Consider the following 23,805-nt stretch of genomic DNA (forward strand, 5'->3'; position numbering starts at 1 on the left):
CATCAAAACAGAGAAGACAACTGTTCCTTTCAAAATACAACAATGTCACCATATAGCTAAGATTTTGTTGACAGGAAACTAGAAACAGAGACTGTCATAGTTTAGTTTGATGTCTCCATTGCGGACTTGAATTTTTTTCCTTCCTTAGCAATGTGACCTTAAGGATAGTATTAGGTTTTAGGAATCATTGATGTGTATGAATATGAAAGTAAAAGACAAAAATGTCAGGTGAACAACCGACGTACTCAAATTTAGTATACTCTTTTTTGCATACTACGTGGTGATGCAAAGTACATTAGGATTCAGTTAGAACTCTACTTCAGAAGGTGAAGGAAATTTCTCTATTACAAGACAATAATTGCCATTTTCCCAACAGCATAGAAATGAATGATATAAAATGGGCATTCTCTTGATTGTTAAGATAGTTAACTTGCACACCATATCTGTTCTTATTCTAGGCTACTAAACAACCAGCTAAATTGTACTGGCAGAATTTGATATTTTGAATAGCAAAAAATTTGACCCATCAGAATTTCTATGAGCTAAATTAAAGTGACACTTGGAAATATTTTTTATAACTAGACACTTTTTTAAACAAAAATTAACCCCAGAGAGATCTTTGGATCATGTTTGATAAGGCCTTTACAATAATGACCAATTCAACTATACCAGGTCTTGTTTCTAGGGATTCAAGTGATAAGATGTGGGAAATTTCAAGTTTGCAAGGCAAACTAAATGATTATCTGAAGTTGGAAGGAAAAGATTCTTTGAAGGTCATGAATGTACAAAGCAGCCTGTAGTGTCAAATACTTGATTAGTTACAGTACTAGACTATACAAATAGGAGCTGGGTTTAAAAAGAAGTTGAGAAGGATGTATCGTAAATACAATGTGTATGGCTGTTACAGTCTGCTGGGGAGTTCAGGCTAGGACAATGTGCATTCCAGCTGCTTCAACTGGCACTGCTCAACCACAGAGTGATGCTTTAATAAGCTGTTAAGACATACTTTCGAAAGCTGGTAAAATCAGTGCAAAGAAAAGAAACAAATATTTACAGGAAAGGAGGAGGAGCCATTCTGCAACATGGTCAACTGCAGCACTAAGAAATGCAAGTTTGACTTACGTTTTTTTCTTACATGGCATTCCTTTGTATGCTGAATTAAGCAAGAGCACGATCTTACCAACATAAATCTTCCATACTAGGAGAAACTCATCAGTGCAAATAAGGAATCTATATTGTATTTTAGACTCATTTCTATTAACCAGCTTAATATTGACCAGTCCATCAACTGCTGCATTTTTGAAGTGTATCACTTCAAAGAAAAAGTCAACTAACCCAAAACAGTGATCGTAACTGGACAGCAGCCAAGATGGACTAAATGAATGCATAAGGAATGCTTTGCTCATATTAGATACTAAAGGGGGTACAGTATGCAGTCTGGAAGAAGTTTGGCCCTGGTAGCAGTCTATGGAGACTGATTCTCTTAGAAATACCTCACAATCAGACTACTCAACCTTTGCACCTTAAACTTCTCTTTTCTTCATCCTAACTTTGTACTCCTTGGTGCAGTCCTAGACAAGCACAGAAATTTTTGGAAGTCACCTTAAGAGCCATTTCCTGGGGATTGCTTCGCTGTTGTTTTTCCAGCTCCTTCAAATGTATGGTCAGCTCATTTACTTGGTGCTTTCCTAATTTCTTACCATAAGCATTGATTGAGATGAACTTTCCTCTTAACACTGCCTTGAATGTGTCCCCTAAGTTTTGATATGCTGTGTTGATGCTCTAGGAGCTTCAGGAGATGGGATCCCAGATCTGCACTCTCCTCTCTTCTGAGGCATGTCCACCCCTCTGCTATTCTTTCTTTTTGAGACCCCAGCCTGTCTCATTTCCCAAATTCTTTCCTGGTTCTGCCCTATAGTTTTTGAGAGGGACATCTAATGATTCCTCTTCCATCCATCTGATCCTTGGAATTTACAATAATTGTACTTTTAAAGGAAAGAGAAGAATCTCACTGTATCTGCCCAATTCTTTAATTAAAAATTAACTTGCTTTGATTTATACAACTTGTCCAGCTCACAGTGCTTCCAAAAGTACCACCTGTAAACTTCACAAACACAGCCTACACTGGTAGCACTCATACAGAGTCTGGATTCTTACACTATCTGTAATGGCTCCTGCAGACATGAAATGACTATTTCCATAGAGGAACAAAAGGCCTTCCCAGTTGACTTTTTGTAAGTGCTGCTTTATGTGTGGTTGCATGTGTGTAAACTTTCTTAATGTAAATTATTGTTCCATTACATTCTAAAATATAATTTGATAGGGCATTACTATGACACTGACTGGCATTCAAGAACCATACTCGGGGCTAGAATGTGTAAGGCATACGTGGACCAATGCCCTGACACTCTGACCCCATTGGACGGCTTAGAAGGGCCGGTGGAGTCTATGCAGGAGGCATGACAGTCTATAGGACGCTCTGGGCTGACCAGAGCAACCTCTGACATACTTAACACTGGCTGGCAACAGGCCTGGTTGGAGAGCGTGGTGGAGGCCTTGGCTACGTGGAGCCTACCACTAAGGGGCACAGGAACTGGAGGGAGGCTGAGTTCTGGTCGGGTCACAGTTGTAATCCCTTGGCACAAATATCAATTCGGCTTTGACGCACCATGCCGGATTAGACCACAGCACAGTTTGGTGCTCTGGAGGACCAGGATAGACGTTGGACGGGCTCGGCTAGGCCTCAACCCCATCTGAGCCATATATGAGATATGCGTGGGTATGGACGAGCCGTGGCTGGGCTGAAACTCTCAACAGCAGGAACCAGAATGGATTGAAGAGCGGAGCTGGCCGAAGGACCTGCTGGAATGTGTGAAGCCCGACACCATGAAGGAGTCGGAGGGAGGAACCTGAACAGATCCTCTGACAGGACACTGACTCTGCAAATAAACGCAAGAAGCATGGAGGTAAATAACCCAGAAGAGGCTTTGGAATGTGACCCACTGGAATACACTTGGCTCGGGTGGGGCAGACCAGGCTGAGTCAGTTCACGTCATCCAATGGCAAGCCCAAGTGCTGAAACTGTGTGGTGGCCTGGCCGTGTTTGGTTGCGATAAAAAAAAAAAAAAAAAAAAAAAACAGTACAAAACACAAAATGCCAAGGTGAAATGGCCTGTGCTAGCAGGGAATGCAACACCCGACCAGCACTCCTCCCACTGGTTTAGGTGAGGGACAAGAGTGTGATGGGCAGAGCCGGGGAGAGTTGCGACACTCATTGGTTCCAATAGAGGTCGGGGCTCAGAAGAGAACCAACCCAGGGGTTAAAACCATCAGCTGATCGGAGTGATGGACGGTGGCGGGCACTGTGCTTACTAGTAGTACATGTAGGAGCCTGGACTGGGAATGCCTCAAAGGTTTTTTTAGGGGGATTCCCCTGAACAAAATGGAGGAATCAAACCATTAATCAAAAAAAGATGGAAAATGGAGTAGATGAATCAACCACCTCAGCTTTATGCTTGCAGCGGAAAACTGGACAAGGGGAAACCCTAAGACGGACTATGTCAATCAGTGGACTCTGCACCAGCCTCATCATACCTGGACTGTTGCTGATGATATGTTGGTGCTTCTAATTGATCGAGGTGACGCTCTGCTGGCTCTGCCTACAAACCTGAGAGGGCCTCCCTAAGAGGCGGTTGAACTTGAACTGGACAAGTGGGATGCTGGACTCTGTATGGTGTAAACTTTTAATTAGGGAATCTCAACGGAACTTGAGCTGTGGTTATGCATCAAGGTGAAGGAATTCATGATGGGGGAAGGGTTTGGGGTGAAGGGGGGGGAATCCCAGTACCTATGAAATTGTGTCATGTAATGCAATGTAATTAATGAATAAATGAATATTTAAAAAAAATATATAATTTGATAGGATGGAAAACTTCAAAACTGAATCTGGTAAAACTTACAAACTCAAAAAAGTGGTTAAATATCATCACCTCTTTTTGAAAAGCACCATTTAATCATTTTTCTGAAAAAAAAAAAACCCAAACTGTTTATCTTCTTGTTTGGTAAAACACTGGGGTATAATATGGATGGAATTGTCAGGTTATTTTTGGAAAGTCAGGGAATAAAGTAACTTAGTTACAGAAAATATATTCTATGTTTGGCATACTCATATCTTCTGATTACAGTAACAGCTTTATTGTATGAGCAGCTGGACACTGTGTGAGTGTGAAACATCTGGGATAAACATACTGCATATTATACAGTATGGCATTTGAATGTAAGTGAGATATTTAAGCAAATAAACAGCACAACTAACCTAGTGATTTAATTGCAACCCTACATCCCAATTCAGAGTGTCTGGATCAAGTCCTAGCTCTGCTTCTGACTCTAACCTCCTGCTAGTGTTTACCCAGGAAGCCACTAGAAATGGCTCAGATAGTTGGATCTCTGAGACAGGAGATGCAAATCGAGTTCCCAGCTCATGGGTTTGGGTTGGCCAAGCTTGGACTAAGGTCTGCGTTCGGGGAGTGGACCAGTGGGTAGATACATTCAGCAACTTCTCATTTCCTTTTACTAGTGTGTGACAATAGAACACATTTGGTCTAAAGGTGAAACAAAGCATTTACCAGGTGTGGTGAATGACACCTCTGGACTTGCTGACGGTTTTGGTTTTGAAGTAGTCTGCTGGGATTCCTTGGGAACTGAAAGAGAGAACTTGGGTTAAGTGGCATTTGAGTTCTGTCTTTCCCAGTCATGTTGAATGCCCAAAACATGACAAGCAGAGTCTGAACACTGAAAGTATTACTGCTATGGAAGTTAGACCATGAGATCTTAAATTCTGGAAACATCAGTAGGAATTTTGGATACTTTTAGAAAAATATAGTTTAAGAAACTGCAAAATTTGACAAAGTTTCAGGATAGGTTGCAGATTTTCCTGAAATCTTCATTTCAGAGTTGATAGCAATAAACCTGATGTGAGAGTGTTCTTCTCTGAAGATGTTTGCTTGATTTCTCCTTAAACTCACATCTTTCCTTGAAATAAAGTGGGAAAAAATGGTGTAAGTGTAATTTCACTCCTGGCAACAAGAGCAATTTAGGTAGGCAATACAATAGAAAGGGTGGGTTCACAGACTGCCTTCCTTTAATTCTAAGGCCCAAATAAAAATTCATGTAAACATAGTAACAAAACAAAATTGTCTTTCCACAATTCTTCCACTGAAATAAGAAATACCAATGTAACAGATACCATGAAAAAAAGGTAAATTATGTGTGCAATGCTTTTTACAATTTTAAGCATGCTTTGTGGCACTATGCTCTTTGATTCTCACCATAAAGCCTGAAGGAAGGAGTTACCAGCTACACTTTAAAGGTGAGGAAACTGAGGTTTGACTCAGGCTGGCAGTATCTGCTGGAAGTAACATGGTTATTAAATGTTAGAATAATTAACCCCACTAAACCTCCAACTGTCCCAGCCTAATGTATTAAATATGTATTTACCTGGTGGTGTTTGAGTGATTCTTGAGCGTGGTGATGTTTTTGGCTTGGGAAGAACACGTGGTGTCTGCCTGGGAGCTAAAAGAAATGATAAAGGTTTGGCGCTTATAAGCCCTTCAAGAGCCCTGGGAGCTCAAAGATGTTTGTTTAGTGATCAAAGTCCAAAATAGGCAACAATAAATACAATAAAAGAGCTTAATCATTTGCAAAGAATAGCAAGTTTTTTTTCCAACATGGTAAACAAAGCAAAAAGTTCATAAAATGACATCTGAAATACTTAACTGTCAAAAAATGGTTGGAATTCCAGAAATATATACTTCAAATGTCTTTTTAAAAAGTTGAAAATAAATCTCATTGTAGTAAGACACTACTAAAACAAAGTACAAATTTTTACTTGTATTGGTGAACTGAGAATCAAGGCTACCTTACTGTGGACAGTTACTCCTTCGCTGCAAGACTCCTAAAGCTCTAGAACATTTAGTGTAAAAATTAACTCTTTCCTCAAGAAGATTAAAAGTATGAGTATATCCTGCTAAAAAAGGAGTTATTAGACACCAAGTTGCAGCTTGTTGTTCTCTCTCATATGCTTCAAAGAAGGTGTGCTAGGGGGAAAAAAAAGGAAAGAAACAAAATTGTGTCAGCTTCATGCCATTTCAGACAGCATAAGATGAGTTTCCGAAAATAAGAGTTACTGGATGCTAGAAGTTTCTGAAGGCATCCGCAGAGGTGTCTTAATGATCCTAGAACAAAATATAAAGGTATTTGCAATGGTAACAGTAGATTGATTCTTCCTACCTGTAGACATCATTACCAATTCATGTTGGTTTTGCAACGACTTTGCCAGGAGTCTGTGCGTGTTTGCTAGTCCATGAGTCTACTGTTTAAGGTCCTTCAAAGGTTATACCATCTTTGAGAACCCTTCAAATCCTGAAACACTACAATTCTAGAGTTTAACTGTCTTAGAATTTTCTGATTCTCAACTTCCTTGCCTGCTGAGGTTCCAAATGAAAGGGTATTTGCTTCCCAAAGGGTATAAACAAGACGATCTGTAGGCAAAAGCACGCCATGGAGAATTCCCCACAAAATGATAGGAACAATCATTTATGGCAGGATTCAGAGTGAGATATTTGAATAATATTTTGGCTAATGTAAACAAAATGTGAGAAACATGAAAATCAATTGTACAAGATTCCATGAATGCCTACAATGTCAGGATACACTTCAACAAAGCAGAACAATGGACTTATAGCTGTTTCCTAAAAGACTATATTATTGCAATAACATAGGGGAAACTGGTATGGGAGAGGTGAAGTTCCAGAGCCTTTGTAACTGAATCATAAAATAAGTTAACTAATTAAAGGAAGATTTCATGGATTCAGTCAATGTAACATTCGGGGAAAGATTCTAGCAATTTAAGTTTGTGTTTATTAATGTATTTCAGAGGAAAATATATTAACTTAATTTCCATGTCTCCCTTGGAAATGGAGCCATACAAAATAGTTTAATGATAAGCAAAACATAAATTGGAATTTATTTATTTATTCTATGGAAACCTGGAGGCATTGAGAGCATTTCCCTTAAAAAAAGAGTTCAGTTACCCACGGTGATGACTTTTTTCATTCATTTCAAACTCTACAGTCAAGTAAACTTTTAAGGTTATCCAAAGTAATGGATATGATTTAGTCCTACTGTGAACTGGACAACCACCACAGGAAGGAATAGAAGAAGTCAGGTCATTAAGTATAACAAAGGTGACAGGCGAATTACACTCTTTTATGTAGATTGTAACATGAACCCTATTTCTGGAGTTTTCTTTTAATCTCAAATATGAGTTAGATTATCTCAAAATGTTTTATACAACCACAGAACTTGTAGAACTTGTAGAACTAGTCCAGATAACAAGGTAATTAAAGTTAGGATATTTATGAATCTAAAAATAGAATTGAATGCAAGTGTTCTTCCCCAGAAGCAGTCCTATTTCCCGAGTTAATCACTTGCAGTGTCTATCAGAGAGATTTGTCAGACACATCCTCAAGATTTGCAACATTGCTGGATAACAACCAGTGACAGATGGAGAAGTAGTACATCACACAGGTAGGATGATTACCTATCAAAGACTAAACAGTAATGAAGTCAAGGCTTCTAAAAATCTAAAAGTGACCATATTGTTGTTCTATACTCACCAACCTCATACATTAAATATAAAACTCAGTAATATATTTATAGGTTCAGTCTGGGACTCATCTGAGCTGGGTAAGGTTTTAGTCTGGGAAAAAGGAGCTAATGTTTCTATGGTAACTGGAGGAAATTACACAGGGCTAATATGGTGCTTGACACACCTTGAGGACACAAAATGGACAAGATGAAATCAAACAGATTCTCAAAAATGAATAAAACTGCAAGCCTTCAACAAAATAGCATTTCTACTTCGTCATAACACAACATGTACAACAGAAAAAAATAGAGTTTAAGACCAAAATTATTAAGAGGAATAAAGGACATCACCTTATGCTAATCAAAGGATCAATTCATCAAGACGTGATCTTTGTAAACATATGCTACTCTTGACCTTGGCCAAAAGGCCAACAAGTGGTAACTATGATACATGTGCATCCAATGCCAGAAATTCAGTTTCATGAAAAAAAGGCTATTCAACATAAAGGTAGATGAACGTGCCAGCAAAATAATACTGGGGTATTTCAACATCCCACGTTCGTAACGCATTTAATCTTAAAAAAAAAAATACCTAGAGATGCCAGATTACAAGCTATTTTTAAAATCCTTACTTGATACTAGGATCCTATTTCCTCATCAATGCTAGAAATAAATATTCAGCAGAAAGACTACATGGAAAACAAAAGTTTCTATAATGTCAAATGGTAGTGTTAATCAGTTAAGAATCATTGATTTTTGCAAAAATAATAGAAGAAGCAAATCAACCACAGAGGCAAGTGTGGAGGAATGAGTGTTAACAGGAAGTATGATGGGATGCTAGAAATATAAATGGATCACAGAAAAAGAAAGCTATGTGGAACATTCAATATATTATGCAAGTGCAGAATGTTCAATGTTAGCAAAACAAATGCTCTGGATTGAACCATTTCACTGGCTTAGAGAAAGAGATCAAGTCTTGACTGAAACTGAAGAGAAGAGTCATTTTTGGACAACAGTTGTGAAAAGGTGAATCTAGAAGCAGACTATCTGCCGCTACAAAGAATGAAGCTGCAATATGAATTCACAATGACAGACTCTGAAGTTCCACATGATGGTAGCCATGAAAAGAGGGATGAGTGGCTGAGGCTGTGTCATTACCTCGTGTGGTTTCAGGAGGTTCAGACACATCTGTAATAGAATCCACAACTGTATCAAAACAAAGAAGAGCAATTTTTAAAATAGGGAGATGCTAAGTCAGAGGCAAGTACTGTTTTTAAGTATCAATATACCTTGTTCTATTAAAAACTTGCATCATTTCACAGATAAAACAGTGGACTTATGTAGTAAAAAAAGAGAATAAGGAGGAAAATCTTGCTCTGTGCCACTGATGATTCAACTAATATGCATGTATTAACTGTCTTTAAACAGCTTTAAAGAGTAATTATGCCTAAATATTTAGACACCAGCTAAGGCATAGGAATTCATTTCTAAACTCAGACTGAGTCAGAAATCAATGTCATTTTAAAAATCCAAGCATGCTGGAAGCTATGGCTCCTCAACTCTGCGCAGCTGTAGATCAGCTATCCCAGTATCAACTTCCATGTTCCAAGAAAATAACAGATGTGAATAAATCATTTAAGCATGAACACCTTCACCTCCTTCAGTCTTTGGTTCCTCAGGCCTGAGAGGTATTTTGGCAGTAGGGTAGACATAATCTGTTTTTGATGGCGCTGGGAGGAAATAGGGAGTAGTTGGTTAGTGGCAAGAAATACAAAGCAAACAGTAAGGAGATCCTGCCTAAAATTTGAAAACAGATATTAGTTACCTTGGGCAGGTACATTCTTTTTTTTTAACTGCATTTCATTTTATGACACAGTTTCATAGGTTCTGAGGTTCCCCCGACCCCTCCCTGTCCCCCCCCCATAGTGGATTCCTCCACCTTGTTGCAGTATTACAGTTCAAATCCAGTCATGCTTCTTTCATTGCAAGCATGTACCATGCATAGAGTCCAGCATCTTATTGTCCAGATCAATTCAACAGTTTCTTGGGGAGACCATCTCTGGTATAAAGCAGAGCTGGCAGAATATCGTTCCAACCAATTAAACGCCATAGTATAACATCAACAATAGTTTACAACATTATGGAGTTAATTGACATGTTATTGAGTGACTGATGTGTTAGAAAATGCATGTTCTTGGCCACATCCTGTGACTACTTCATTGACATTTCAATTTTAGTTTATATACAACTGGCTTCTATCCACCTTAAAATGGCTATAGGATGGATACTATTCAGCTGCCTCATGTTTATTTTCATTTGTATTTAGTAGTTTATTGTATTGAAGCATAATTCTGCTGAACTTGGCAGATTTTAGGATTGTCCAAACTGGCTTATAACTTTAACAAGGCATATATCAACAGTTAAGGCACAGAATAGTTTTAGGAGGGGTGTGCAGAGAAATCTTCCATACCCTAGTGAGGAGTAACTTATTTTTGTGTCCTACCTAGTAAGGTATACGTGAGTCCACGCTGACTTTCTTGTCTGGTTCTAAGCTTTCCTTGTTGTCCTCTGCCTATCTATCCTAATTTTTTTGTTGTTCTGTTTTTTATTGGGGGGCGACCCTGATGGTCATTGCAGGAGAGGGTGGGGATCCAAAGCTGGAACTAAGTAAGGACCAGAGAAAGCTCCTCTCCCTAGTCCCGAAGGCAGTTTACTGTTCTTCTGTTTCTGCAGACCGCTCAGGGCTCCTGGCTGTTGTTCCAATGACATTAGATCTGGGCAGGTACATTCTTAAGATTAATTAATATTTAAGTAGCTATGGAGATTATTATAGTTCATTAGGGTAGGAATAAAGACAATAAATGATGATGGCCTTCTTTGTGGGAAACATATTTATCCCTCCTTTATCAAACACATACTGACTGGAAAACTATACACCAAACACTATTGGTACAGTGAAGCAGATAATCTCATTTTTAAAATATATTTTTTGTATTAATATTTTCACATAAAAACACACAAATCAGTTCTTGCAAAGCATGAAGATGTACCCTTAACTGATATAAAAATTAAACAATGGGATGTACACATAAGTGCATATTTATGTGAGTGATCATAATACTGAAAATCAAATTTTTATTCAGAGCAGAAACTCAATCAAGAGAAAGTACACAGAATACAGCAGACATTAACATACCATCTTTATATAATGATTCTCAAGACCCAAGAATGGGCATAGGCAAGATGGAATAATGGGCCTTAGGCAAGACATGAAGAGCAGGTGGCTATAACAATGTCACTAAGCATGAGGATATTCAAGGATGACTTTTGCAATGAAATGGAAAAGCACATATGATTGACTTCCCATTGGGGAACACTATTACCTATGGTCTTCTTTGATGATTCAGTGCTAAATGTAACCGACTCCAGAATACCAGAAACTAGTGAAAAACACAAAATGGTACAATTGATCAAGGATGGGTTGTTATGAGTACTGAATTAATTAATTCAGACTATCTAGAAAAGTGCCTTGCAGCTGGTAAGCACTCAGTGATGACAGGATAATAACTATGCATTCACAGTAACACCAAGTGAATAAGTGGATTCATTGCAGGTTATCATTAGCATCCATACCCTACACCTTCAATCTCAAAACCAAAACACCAGTTATTGTGTTGAAAGATACCCAAACAAGATGAAAAGAAATTATTATTCCATGTTAGAGACAAAACTAGATTTCATGTTTCACAATGAGCATCAGGGAGTAGAAACAACACTGTTAATTAAAAGTTTGTTTCCAATTTTGAAGGGATCCCATTGTTCAAGGGAAAGTTCTGTTACCTTCACTGAAGTGAGTACTTTCTCCTTCTGTGATGGTCTCAATATTAACTAGTATCCTTTTCAAATAACAGAACAAAAACTTAACTTACTATTAAAGTAAGCCACACATTCACAACTATTAATGAAAGGCAAGAATAAAGTCATGTATTATAAGAGAGTCATGTATTATTAACAACTAGATATGTGATTCTCTAGAATGATATAGTAATAGCTGAAACAGAATGTCTGTGTACAAACAACACAAATTATTACTAACTTGACATAGACAGGTAATCACCAGAAGATTCCAGTACAATCTTGAGAGTTACTAAATGTATTTTTTGCATTTTCTTATGTTTTGAAGTACAACATTTAGAGGATCACAATGTGTCCTCTGGAATACACTGTGTACCAAGACACACAAAGCAATGTATTTACCAGGTTGACTCTGTGTCATTCCTAGGCTTGGTGATGTCACTGGTTTCAAAGTAAGAGTTTCTAGCTCAGTAGTAGCTGACAGAAGAGGACCTACATTGTGAAAATAATTATGAATAATTTATTTGTTAGGTTTTAGAATGAGAAAGCAACAAAGTAGAACATAAAGAACCTCAATATTACAAGTTATGGAACACTAAGCAGAGTGAGCAGTATCTAAAGCAGAAAACAGGAAACTATGACCTATCCTTCTACCTTGCCTGTGAGCTATGCCTGCTTTTTACACTTCTTATTTGGCAGGAAGGAAATGGAAAAAGTAGTATTTCATGACATGCAAAAATGCTGTGAAATTCAAACGAAGTTTCACTGAGACACAGCTATGTCACGAATGAAAATGATTCAGCTTGGCCTGTCTGCAGCAGCAATGATGGCGCTCAGGACCTGTGACAGAGATGGAATGCCTGCAAAATCAAGCAGTCTCAAACTTCAGAGATAAGCTTGCTGACTCTTGCATTAATGCATTGCTCTGGAAAACGAAGAGCATTTCTGGAAGAATTAGATTCTCACAGGCTATTGTAATGGATAGAAAGTGAATAGTTGCTATTTTGAAGATCTGATTAATGTAGTCAGAACAATTCATTATAGAAGACAAGTATAATCTTTGAACTCTTACATATCTCCTATCTATGAGACTTGCTTCAGAAATTTAACTTATTTAAAAATATGAAAATAGATACAAAAATAATTATTTCTTGGAGTCTGGAAAGCTGCTTGTTTATGTAGTCATGGTTATAGTAAGCAATGTGTATTTCAATGTGTATTTAGCAATAAACAAACAAGAGTGACTGTGGCCATCTTGGTATAAACACATTTTTGAAAAAAAAAAAAAAAACAAACCAAGAACCTTATTTAAAACAAGTCATACTGTCTGGCATTGTCTATACCAGCAATGTCAGGACACACTTAAAATAACAGAATGATGGATTTATGATTACTTATGAAGGACTATACTATTGTACTAATATGAGGAGAATCAGTCGGGGGGAAGGGAATTACGGAAAGGGATAGAGAAATCCAGACCCTATGGAATTGTACCATAAAAAAAAAAAAAAAAAAAAAAAAAAAGACAACAAACCAAACAAACAAAAATGAGAGAAAAAAAAACAAGTCACATGAGATCAGGCCTCCTAGTGTCCCCAGATGTTGTTCTGCTGTACAGTGCTGTTGATGAAGCAGCTACTAACTCTTTTCCTCAACTCTTACCAACATGATGACTGCCACTTCCCATCACAGTTATTGCTTTGGGCTCCATTGGGACAGGTGGATAAGGCTACCCCTTTAACCAAGCAGTCATACATTTACCCAATTTGGTCTGAAGTATTTCAGGACTTGATGTGGTCTTAGGTCTGGGACGTGGACGACGTGTTCGCTGTGTTTTAGGAGCTAAAGAAAGAGACTTTGGATTATTCCAATGCAGATGGACTTTGAAACAAAACTAGAGGTTTTTAAAGATATATTTAATTAAGATTTTGCATTTTTTTTAAGATGAAAATATTTTATCCTGGGATGGATGTTGTAATGCAATGACTTAAGCATTTACAAGAGCTCCTCACATCCCATGTTGATGGCCAGATCCTCAGGTTCTAAATTCACCTTCCTATGAATAGAACCTGGAAAGATGTCTCAAGTGCCTGGTAACGTGCTACCTACATGGGAGATTCAGATGGAGTTCCAGGTATTTGGGGAGTAACCAGCAGATGGATGATTTTTGTCTAACTCTGCATTTTGCTAAGTATTTTTATAACTGAAGGGAAAATTCACTTATAAAATTAACCAAAAAACCAAGTGCAATAGCCTAGTGGCTAAAGTCCTCGCCTTGCATGCACCAGGATCTTATAACGGTGCTGATTTGTATCCTGGCTGTTCCATTTTCCTTCCAGCTACCTGCCTATGGTCTGGGAAAGCAATCGGGGATGGCCCAAAGCCTTGGGACCCTACACCTGCATGGGAGACCCTGAAGAAGTTTCTGGCTGCTGGCTTCAGATTGGCTTAGCTCTGGCCATTGTGGCCATTTGGGGAGTGAACCAGTGGATGGAAGATCTTTCTGTTTCTCCTCTCTCTGGAAATCTAATAATAATTAAAAATTATCTTAAAAATTAAGTCAAAGAATAATTAACTAATCTAAAAAAAACTATACAAATTGTGAGTGGGGTCTTAGATTCACACTTTAAAATTTTATATGCCAAAGAAGCCATTACATAATAACTGCTATAGTATAATCAGTCTAGATAAGACGGACACTACTAATTGTGTGCAAAATTTAGATTCAGGTGTGCATGCTGCTTATACAAAAGTATATAACATGAATTCAAGTATGTGCATGAAAGAAAGACATTTTGATTTAGCTTCATGCAGAGCTTTTATAAATAGGAAATAACCTAAATATGAAACAGTCTTCAGAGGAAGCTACATAAGGCTGAATGGTAGCACAGCATGACAAGACAGTCAGAAAGCTGCTGGCACTGTGATGATGGTGATAGTGGAATGCATTTGCTAAAGAGAAAAATTGTTAAGGAACACAGAATGTCAATACCTAATATTGTTTCTGGAGCTTCTGTTGTGAGAGTGACAGGTTCAAGGACTGTAGCAAGAACTGCCCAAAAAGAATAAAATAAATCAGAGACTTCAAAAATTCATTTGAAGGTTAGTTTCACAAGTTGATTTTCAATGTTCCAAACCAAGAGGAAAGAGACACTTGTTCTTAGAAGATTTCTTCAAACTGTGGTCAGGTACTCATTAATCTAAGCTAAACATTTCAGAAAGCATTGCACTCAGCTACATACCACGATGGGGCTCATAAGCTATTCTATGAGATGCTCCATTACCTAACAATGTCAGTGTAGACTTCTGGACAAGCTTTTGACAAGTTTACTTAATACATACTTCTCTAATCGTAATGAAAAAAGTATCTCTGAATCAGCATTTCTGTTGAAGTTGAGATAAATGTCTACTGTTCTGCATATATATTGTAAGTAATAATGGATACAATAGAGTTCATATGTTTGAAAGCACAAAGCAGCACATAACCAGCGAACCATCCTCATCAAAATAGGAAAGTGATCCTCCAAGAAGAGCTAACAAGCACTGTTCAGCTCTGAGGAGGAAAGAACCAGTGTCCCCTACCACAGATGGAAGCCTAGCCTTCAAACTTCCAAGAACTGTGCACATTTTAAATTTAACAATTTGCTAGAAACATCATTCCCCAAATTGACCAGTACACTAATAGGTCAAATAAATCCTGACAAAATAAAAACAATCTGAATAAAGAAGCATATGTCCACAATTGATGAGGCATAAGCAGTGCAAATATGGAATAAGATGCATGTTTGAAAGCTTAAATAGTCAATGCTGTTTAAACACATACAATCACATGAAACAAAACTGAGTGGTTAAATGACAGTTTGATATTCTGAAATTACTTCACGCATATGAATACAACTAATAACTTGATACAGGGCCCAGCATAATTCCAAAATGAATACTGAAATGATATGAGAACAGATGAAAATGGAACGGCCTTAAGGTGCAGAAGAACCTGGGATGACAATGGTAGGGCAATGAGCAGGGAAAGCAATACAGAAGAACACACGGTCTCATTACCCACGGTGTCAGGAGCTGCCGTTCTAAAAGTATCAGGTTCAAGATCTGTAGCAGCAACTGATAAAAAAAAAAAGCAATGTGAAGTAAACACTTGTGAAATGTTGTCTAATCAAAGCTTTCCAGTTTAATATTGCTTCAGTAGATGTAAAACAATTAAACTTTTTTTTTCTGGCATTTAATACTTGCTATTGGAAGAATTTAGTACCTACAGCCAGGTAAGCACTGCTCTAAGAAGTACTGTGTCACAGCCTACTCACCTGGGTAAGCATCTCAATAAAGTCTATGGGACAACCCTATAGATAGCTGAATACCTAATTTTAACTATCATAGAAGACTGTCTCAGAAACATATTTAGAAATTTGATTAAATATGTATTTACTCAGCTATTCCAGCAATTATTAGCTTCTCTATGCCTGAAAAAAGTTACAACAGCTTTTATGTTGGACAGGCAACTTAACAAAGGGTACACTGAAGAGAAACTTGCTCATCTTGTTGAAAACTCTTATTTTAAATTGGCATTTTCACTTGAGATGAAGGCATTAATCAGGATGAGGAATATCCACTTAAATAGTGGTACTCAGTAGAACAGCTCTTTGCTATCATCACAAAAAATGCAGTATCCTAAAAAGACAGGAGAGATTGCTAATGCTTTAGGGATCAGATCCAAAGCTCATACTTTTCCTGCGTTGACTTTCACTGCTTTCAGCAGCCCTTCTAACTGGCACTATCATCTCCACTTGAAGCAGTACTCTACTTACCCCAGAACACCTATATTCTTTTAGTTGGCCTCCACACTTTTTCCCACCAACTTCCTGGAAATTCCTTATTCCTGTCTTTCACAAGCTTTACTTTTTCTAAGCTCACAGATGTATATGGCCTTCATAAAAAAACTGATTAGCTTAGAACCATACTTTGCATTTGCATTGAACCATATGTCGGTTCAATCTTTGCATGATTATAGTAGAGGTTTTGACCTTAGCTATGCTACTGAGAAATAGTAAATCACCTACTTCTCTGATACTCTCACAAACTACTGGTGTGGCTGGGGGAAAATGAGACAACTAATGTTCACTTGAAATAAAATTGCTTGCTTCTGCATAGATATTCATCTTCAAGAGAAGGACAGACCGATATAAGAGCAGGGACTTCAGCTGCCACATGCTTCTACTCGGATGTTTTCTTTTGCTAAGTCAGCAAGAGAACAGTGGTCTCCACCTACATGAGGTGCACACAGGAAACTTGTTCTCACTGAGCCTCAAAGATCCCCACAAGTTACTAGAATGCATTCCTTTAGTCAGAAACCCACATTTACCCAGCTTGGTATGAGGAGTCTCAGGACGTGGTGTGGTTTTAGGTTTGGGACGTGGACGACGGATCCGTTGTGGTGTTTTAGGAGCTGATGAAAGAAAACTTTGTTACTACAATGCCTGTCTCAGAAGCTGTGGATAGCCAGGAAACACGGCTCTGGGTTTCCTAAGACTTATTCTCTATTCAGAAACTTGTCTTTTTAAACTTTAACTTACACCTTGATTATAATAGTGTGTCTACCTTGACAACTGAAAAATCATTGGGAATATTTAATATGTAAACTGAAATTGTTGATTCAAGAAGTGAAGATTAAAACTGTTGGCAAATAAGAAGCCTATATGAATCACTGCTGAACATCATAGTGCCAGTGATCAGCTCTAAGCTCTTTGACAGCTTATTTAGACCACGTAATTCACTAAAATATTAAGGAACAAGTATCACACAGATACCACAGATATAAGCATGCAGACAGAACTACATCCACAGAGAAATTCCATAGCACCACAATAACTGTTAGAACTAAGAAATATTTTCTTTAAAAGTCATCTCCAGGGCCCAGCACAGTAGCCTAGCAGCTAAAGTTCATGCCTTGCAAGCACCAGGATCTCATATGGGCACTGGTTCTAATCCCAGCAGTCCCACTCCATCCAGCTCCCTGCTCATGGCCTGGGAAAGCAGTCAAGGCTGGCCCAAAGCCTTGGGACCCTGAGCCTGTGTGAAAGACCTGAAAGAGGCTCCTGACTCTTGGCTTTGGATTGGTGCAGCTATGGCCATTGTGGCCGCTTGGGGAGTGAATCAACGGATGGAAGATCTTCCTCTCTGTATATCTGACTTTCTAATGAAAATGAAATAAATCTTTTTTTTAAAAAAAGTCATTTTCAACAGCATGCTGATTAGAAACACAGGATAACAAAGCAAGTTCAGAGGGTTACAGGTCCAACAGCTGATCTGAATCAGGCTCATGCAAGACCCTCTTACAATCAAGGAGTAATGGAAGGCTTAAGAGAATGGCAACATAGTCTTACATGATGTGATGATGATGCTGATGAAATGGGTTTGACAATAAGGAAATGTAGACACTGAGGATAACAACATAGTATTACCTTGTGTGGTCACCCAAGTCTCAGTTTGAACTGTCACAGTTTCAAGCTCTTCAGTAGGAACTGATCAAAAGTGTTATAATAAAATAATTATTTTGAGTGAACAAACCCATAATAATTTACTTTATTCAAAGTAAAACTTACTAATGAAATATCACTTATAGAACCAAATAAAACTTGTAAAAATGGCAAACCAGAAAAACAGACATTTGAATTCCTAAGATGTGGTTATCCCTAAGTCATGTACCTGTACCCTTATTCCTCATTATTTATCTAATTAGTAATCCAAAGTGATCTGTTTGAGAATTGCTAGGAACTCATCTTTGGAGGAAGTCTGAGTTCTCAGCATGGTGAATCAAGGAGGGTATCCTTCCAATAGAAGTAGAAATAAGAGCTGGTTGATGCCTACCAGGTCAAACATCAACTGTTTCATCAGGCACTGAAAGATCACCAACATGAGTATCCACAGACCCAATGAGTCACAGAAAGGTTTTGATGAACACATTGAAGGAAGACAACCATTATACCAGTGTTTCAGTTAAACCCTCTCCTCTGATTGGTCTAACTAATGCCTACTCTGTTTTGTCTGTGTGCTATGGTAATTTCAAGGGCTCAATTCTTAATCTATAATTCCTTGCTCCAAATATTTACAGGCCTAATATATCTTCCTTGTAGCATTTTGAAAATCTGGCTTATATTTGCACAGATACTGTCTAATTCCATTTACACCTTACTTGTGAAGGAAAACTTTCAGCTGTCTAGCAGGTTGGAGGATTAAAACATGTAGCTCACATCTGAAGTATATCCCCAAACATGCTAATATGATTTGGAGGATAATGAAGCCACTTCATAAATGTTGATTTGAACTTAAGATGTCTAAATTTTCTAAAGTTTTATATGTTAAGAGACAAATGGAAATAGTAAGATGCAGTGTTTCAGGAAAGATTGAGGCATTCCCCCAGAGTTTCAGCCAACTGCATTCCTCTTAACATTTCAACAAGGTGAACTACTGACTTCATATTTTGCTGAAGAGAAGCACCTTTCGGGTGGGTAATGGTTACATTCAACCATGGGATTACTCTTTGGAAAATCCTTCAGAAAGTTGGGCTGCTGGGACTCTTCAAACCAGGAACAAATGTTTTACCTGGTTTAGACTCAGGTGCTTCAGGAGGTGGTGTAGTTTTTGGTCTGAGACGTGGGCGACGTGTCCTCTGTGATATTTTAGAGACTAAGAGAGAAATTTTTGGGTTACTATATAATTATATCATCATGGTTCTGGAAGATACATGAATAAAAACACGATTTTAGCCTTCATAGCTTTTAGATATCAGCCTTTTCAATATATCTTTTGCTACATATATTCTATATATACATATATATATATGTATATGTACATATGTACATACATATATCTAAGTATCTCTTTTTACCATAAAAATTCTTTTAGATAAGAATAACTTTCAGGGTCAGTGTTATGGCACCATGGCTTCCCTGCCAGCTATGCCAGTTTCATCGACCAGAGCGCCAATTCCAGTTTAGGCCTAGCCACTTCACTCCCAATCCAGCCTCTGCCTTCTGTACCTGTGAAACCAGCATAGGTGGCCCAAGTCCACCACTCACATTGGAGAGCCAGAGTTCCTGGCTCCTGGTTTGGGCCTGGTCCAGATTTGACTTTTGTGGCCATTGGGAGAATAACCATCAGATGGAAGACCTCTCCCTCTCTGTCTCTTATTCTCCCTATATAAATAAATAAATATTTAATAGTACCTTTTTAAGTAAAGATTATCAAACTCTCAAAGAGAGGATCAACTGAGTACCAAAAACATTAAGAATTACCACACTTGAAAGGATAATAGACTAAACCCACAATTTATAGTTTTAAATATTCATCATGTTTTTCACATAACTACTAAAATAAGAATGTATCATTACAACACGGAAGCAAAATAATAACACAGGCAAAAAATTTTAAAAAGGGGAGAAAGGTAGGTGTGCATCATATATAGGTCCTGCTCCTGGCTTGCTTTGTTTGGATGAGAGTCTGCAACCTATAAAATCTATGTATACAGCCTTAAATTACTGCTTAAGCAAGACACAAAACACCACAATGCAAAATAACTTATATGGCAAGTAAGTGACCTCAAGTAGGTACATATTTGATTGATTCTCTTGAAAATAGAAAATTTAAGTTTTCATAATTGAACAGACTTGGTGAATTTGTCACATGAGCAAAAATGAATTCTATGCTTCACAATGAGTCGGTGAAGGTTTGTTTAAAGAAGTGTATCCACATTACCTAACGTTGTTCCTGGGGCTTCAGGTCTAAGAGTGACAGGTTCAAAAACTGTAGCAGGAACTGATCAAAAACAACACAATAAAGCAAACTACTTCAGTATGTAGAAGCCACAACATGCATATTAAAACCAATGTTACTCCTTCTCAGGGGGAAGTGTCAGTTCTTCCAAAGAAAAAAATAACTTCACAACTGAGCAAAAGATTATATGCTGAATCTTGGACAATCTGGTGAAATTACTATGATGTTTAGTCTTAGGTTTAGCTTTTGAATTCTCCTGGCTAGGTTAAAGTCAGTATAAAATTCTCCTATATTTTCAGCTAGTTAATTCTAACAGTAATAAAAAATTTGACTTTGAAAAATATTTTAAGCTTACAAACTATGTTTGAAAAAAAGTGCGCTTGCCTTCAACTTCTGTAAGAGCTGAATAGATGTATTTACTATATTCCAGAAAGTATGGATGCAACAGCTTATTAGTTTAAAACTTAAATGCTAATAATTGAAGCAAACCATGATTATTTCACCATGAATTCACCAGCTACAAAAAGAGTCTGAAACTTATGTCAAGCCATGACAATTAAGAAAGCAGGATCAAGACAATCAATCTGTAACACTTTATAGAGCAACTATCTTTTCTCATCACAGAAAAGATGGAAATTAGAAACTGCTGATGTTTCTGTCTCAGATTTAAGCTCTCAGGTCAGGTCCTCAAAACGCTCCTTCAGCTGGCCTGCTGAGCCTTTGAAATCAGCAAAATCAACCATTGTACTTGGATCACCTGAAAGCAGTTCATTTAGCCTGGACTGTGTGGCTGGTTTCCACACAAGTCCAAACTTCTGTCTTTGTTGCTTCTCCCTTCATTCACCCAAATCCTGCGGGAGTCCAAAGTTCAAGTCTAGACCACTGTGATCTTTGCCAGATTACTAAGAATGTCTGTAATAAGCATGCATACCATAAATTATTCTGGTTTAGAAGTAAACTATGTCTCCTATAGCTGTTGCATTACCCATGCTTGTCAAGGAAGTTCTGGGAACGTGCAAAGAATTTAACTATTTGCTTGAACCTAATACCTTACAGTTGGTAAGAAACGCTAAGAGTCTCACACAGAACAAGGTATTCTGACAACTGAGTCTTACTTCCTCATATTTCCTGCAGGCAGAGCATGAAAAATGATGCTGAGCATGCCTCCTGCCTTCCCTTTGTGGAGACTAAGAGAAGTTTCTGTTCCCACGGGGATTGCTGTCCAAGGCTCACCCTGAAACCACAGAATTACACATTTACCCAGTTTTGTGTGAGATGCTGGAGGGCTTGTTGTGGTTTTAGGTCTAGGCCATGGGAGATGGGTTCTTTGTACTATTTTGGTAGCTGAAGAGAGAAAAAACCTTGTGTTACTCTAGGTCTTATGGGTCTAGATACAAAGGAAACAATTGTCTAAAACTCAATAGAGTTTCTAAATTTTTATGAAATTTTACTTTTACTTTTTGTTCCTTTTATTTCAAATTACTTTTTAAAAAATTATAGGTAATAGTTTGTGAGCTAACTCTTGCATAAGGGGTAGCTCATTAAAAGCATGAAGATTATCACATTGAGAAAGTCATAAAACTTCCTCAGTAGTGGAAAAATTACTGAGACTCACTGTTTCAGAAAAGGGGAAGGGAAATTAGGGCTACACCGATTAAAATGCTTGTAACTTAAACTTTTACAGTAGGATAACTATTGGGCTGTCAAATTAATAACAAAACATTACTTTAAAAAAACCCTTCCCCACAATCCACAAAATACATCAAGCACATAGTTTCTGTTGTTTTTTTTTTTAAAGCTAGTATTTAGGTAAGTAAAGAACATATGGTGTAGTTACTGATGACCAGCCTATATATGAAATAGAATCCGATTTATATTGAATTCAGCTTTAAATCAGAACACTGCTAAATGAAACACAACATCCAATTTCACACACACACACACACACACAAATGGTACATACATGTTTTGAGTTCTACTCATGCCTGGCTTACATAAGAACAGGAAACTTGTTTTTAGGAAGTTTCAGTACTCATCAGATCACGGAAGTGACCGAGTGGCAACACAGAGTGATGTTCATCATCTCATCAAGGAGGCAAAGCCAAGTCACGGGGACGGACACTGCAAGGACTACACAGCAGGCAACAAAGGCACAGGGGCATTACCTATTGTTCCAGGAGTCTCAGTTTTAAAAGTAACAGGCTCGGTGTCTGTGACAGGTTCAAGGTCAACGACAGGTACCAGCTCTGTGACAGGTTCAAGGACTGTGACAGTTTTAAGGTCTGTGACTGGTTCAAGGTCTGTGACAAGTATATGATCTGTAACAGGAACTGAAGTAACAAAACAGAAAACTAAGAAAAATGTATAAAGAGCTTCAATACTTCTTTCAAATGAATCGTGATCGTGTAACATTATGCTTAGAATTAAAAAAAAATCTAGAAGAAAGTTGTTACAGATGAATTGTGCTTCCATTCATATGTCAAAACTGTAAATCGAATGTGATTATTTGGACAAGGAACTTTAAAGATTTAATTCATACTAAGTAAGGACATACGATAGGGCTCTAATCCAATGGGATTGGCATCCTTTAAAGAGATTATCAAGGATCATCACATGGACACACAGCAAATACGGTGGCCATCTGCAAGCCAAAGAAAGTGGTTCAGGAAAATCACCCCTGCTAACACCTTGATCTAGGACTTTCGGCCTCCTGAATTGTAAACTGTCTTGTTCCAACTGCCCAGCATAAACTGCCAGCATGTAGTGTTTTGTTATGGTAGCTCTAAATCAAATAGAAAGGCAATCCTTTTTTTTTTGATCGATATTTGACATAATCATCGCCAAGTACTTTATCCCGCGAGATTGGCACCATCTTTTATCTCGGTTTTGTCCCACTAGAAGCAAATAGTTCCTGCAGTTGCTGCTTGATTATCTAAATCTAATATGGAAAAATTTTAGGACATTTTTAGTCATTTACTTAAATACATTTCTTTTTTTTAAAAGGAACATGTGAAAAATGATCTTCCGCTTTTGTGGATGCTAACTAAAAAGTTAGGTTTATTAAATTATGGTTATAGAAAAAGTTCCAAAAACATCCAGTCATTACAGAAGTAACTAAAAGACAACTATACTCCCCTTGCTGAGAGGTCAGCATTGAAAAGAGCTGTGACTCCTGTGGAAACAAAGACCCTCAGGAGGCTTGGGGAAGGGACAGCCTCTTCATTTGCAGCATTCAGTAAATCACTCCTTAACCTTCAGCTGTGGGAAAACATTATCCGGTATGGAAAGAAGGGATACTGATACTCATGAGAACAAGGCCAGACTCAGTATGGCATCTGAGCCCTTTAACTTTCCACAGTGTCATCCAAGTGCAGAATTGCCAACAGAATGTCTCTGATGGGGGCTCACTTACAAACAGGAGACAGCTTGCTTCATGCATGCACAACTCTCACAAGATGAGGGATACAACTGGACAAAAACAGTGCATTTTACAGGAGCAAAAAGGTACTTGCTAGAGGTTAG

At 37.9% G+C, this 23,805-nt stretch overlaps 1 protein-coding gene across 1 annotated transcript in view; it reads right to left on the minus strand.

Annotated features, from left to right (window-relative positions):
- The window catches only part of ABI3BP (ABI family member 3 binding protein), a 230,799-nt gene that overhangs the window by 52,083 nt on the left and 154,911 nt on the right, over nt 1-23,805 (minus strand). Inside the window, exons 33-46 of the mRNA XM_058661811.1 lie at nt 22,449-22,613; nt 21,544-21,627; nt 20,266-20,325; nt 19,114-19,197; nt 17,973-18,032; nt 16,874-16,957; nt 15,562-15,618; nt 13,264-13,344; nt 11,905-11,994; nt 11,031-11,087; nt 9,303-9,377; nt 8,806-8,853; nt 5,497-5,571; nt 4,626-4,700 (exon numbers count right to left, since the gene is read on the minus strand). Coding sequence (XP_058517794.1) covers nt 4,626-4,700; nt 5,497-5,571; nt 8,806-8,853; nt 9,303-9,377; nt 11,031-11,087; nt 11,905-11,994; nt 13,264-13,344; nt 15,562-15,618; nt 16,874-16,957; nt 17,973-18,032; nt 19,114-19,197; nt 20,266-20,325; nt 21,544-21,627; nt 22,449-22,613 — 1,095 coding nt within the window. The remainder of the gene's footprint in view (nt 1-4,625; nt 4,701-5,496; nt 5,572-8,805; nt 8,854-9,302; nt 9,378-11,030; nt 11,088-11,904; nt 11,995-13,263; nt 13,345-15,561; nt 15,619-16,873; nt 16,958-17,972; nt 18,033-19,113; nt 19,198-20,265; nt 20,326-21,543; nt 21,628-22,448; nt 22,614-23,805) is intronic.

Source organism: Ochotona princeps, chromosome 3 (genome assembly GCF_030435755.1).
Source record: "Ochotona princeps isolate mOchPri1 chromosome 3, mOchPri1.hap1, whole genome shotgun sequence".
Taxonomy (NCBI): domain Eukaryota; kingdom Metazoa; phylum Chordata; class Mammalia; order Lagomorpha; family Ochotonidae; genus Ochotona; species Ochotona princeps.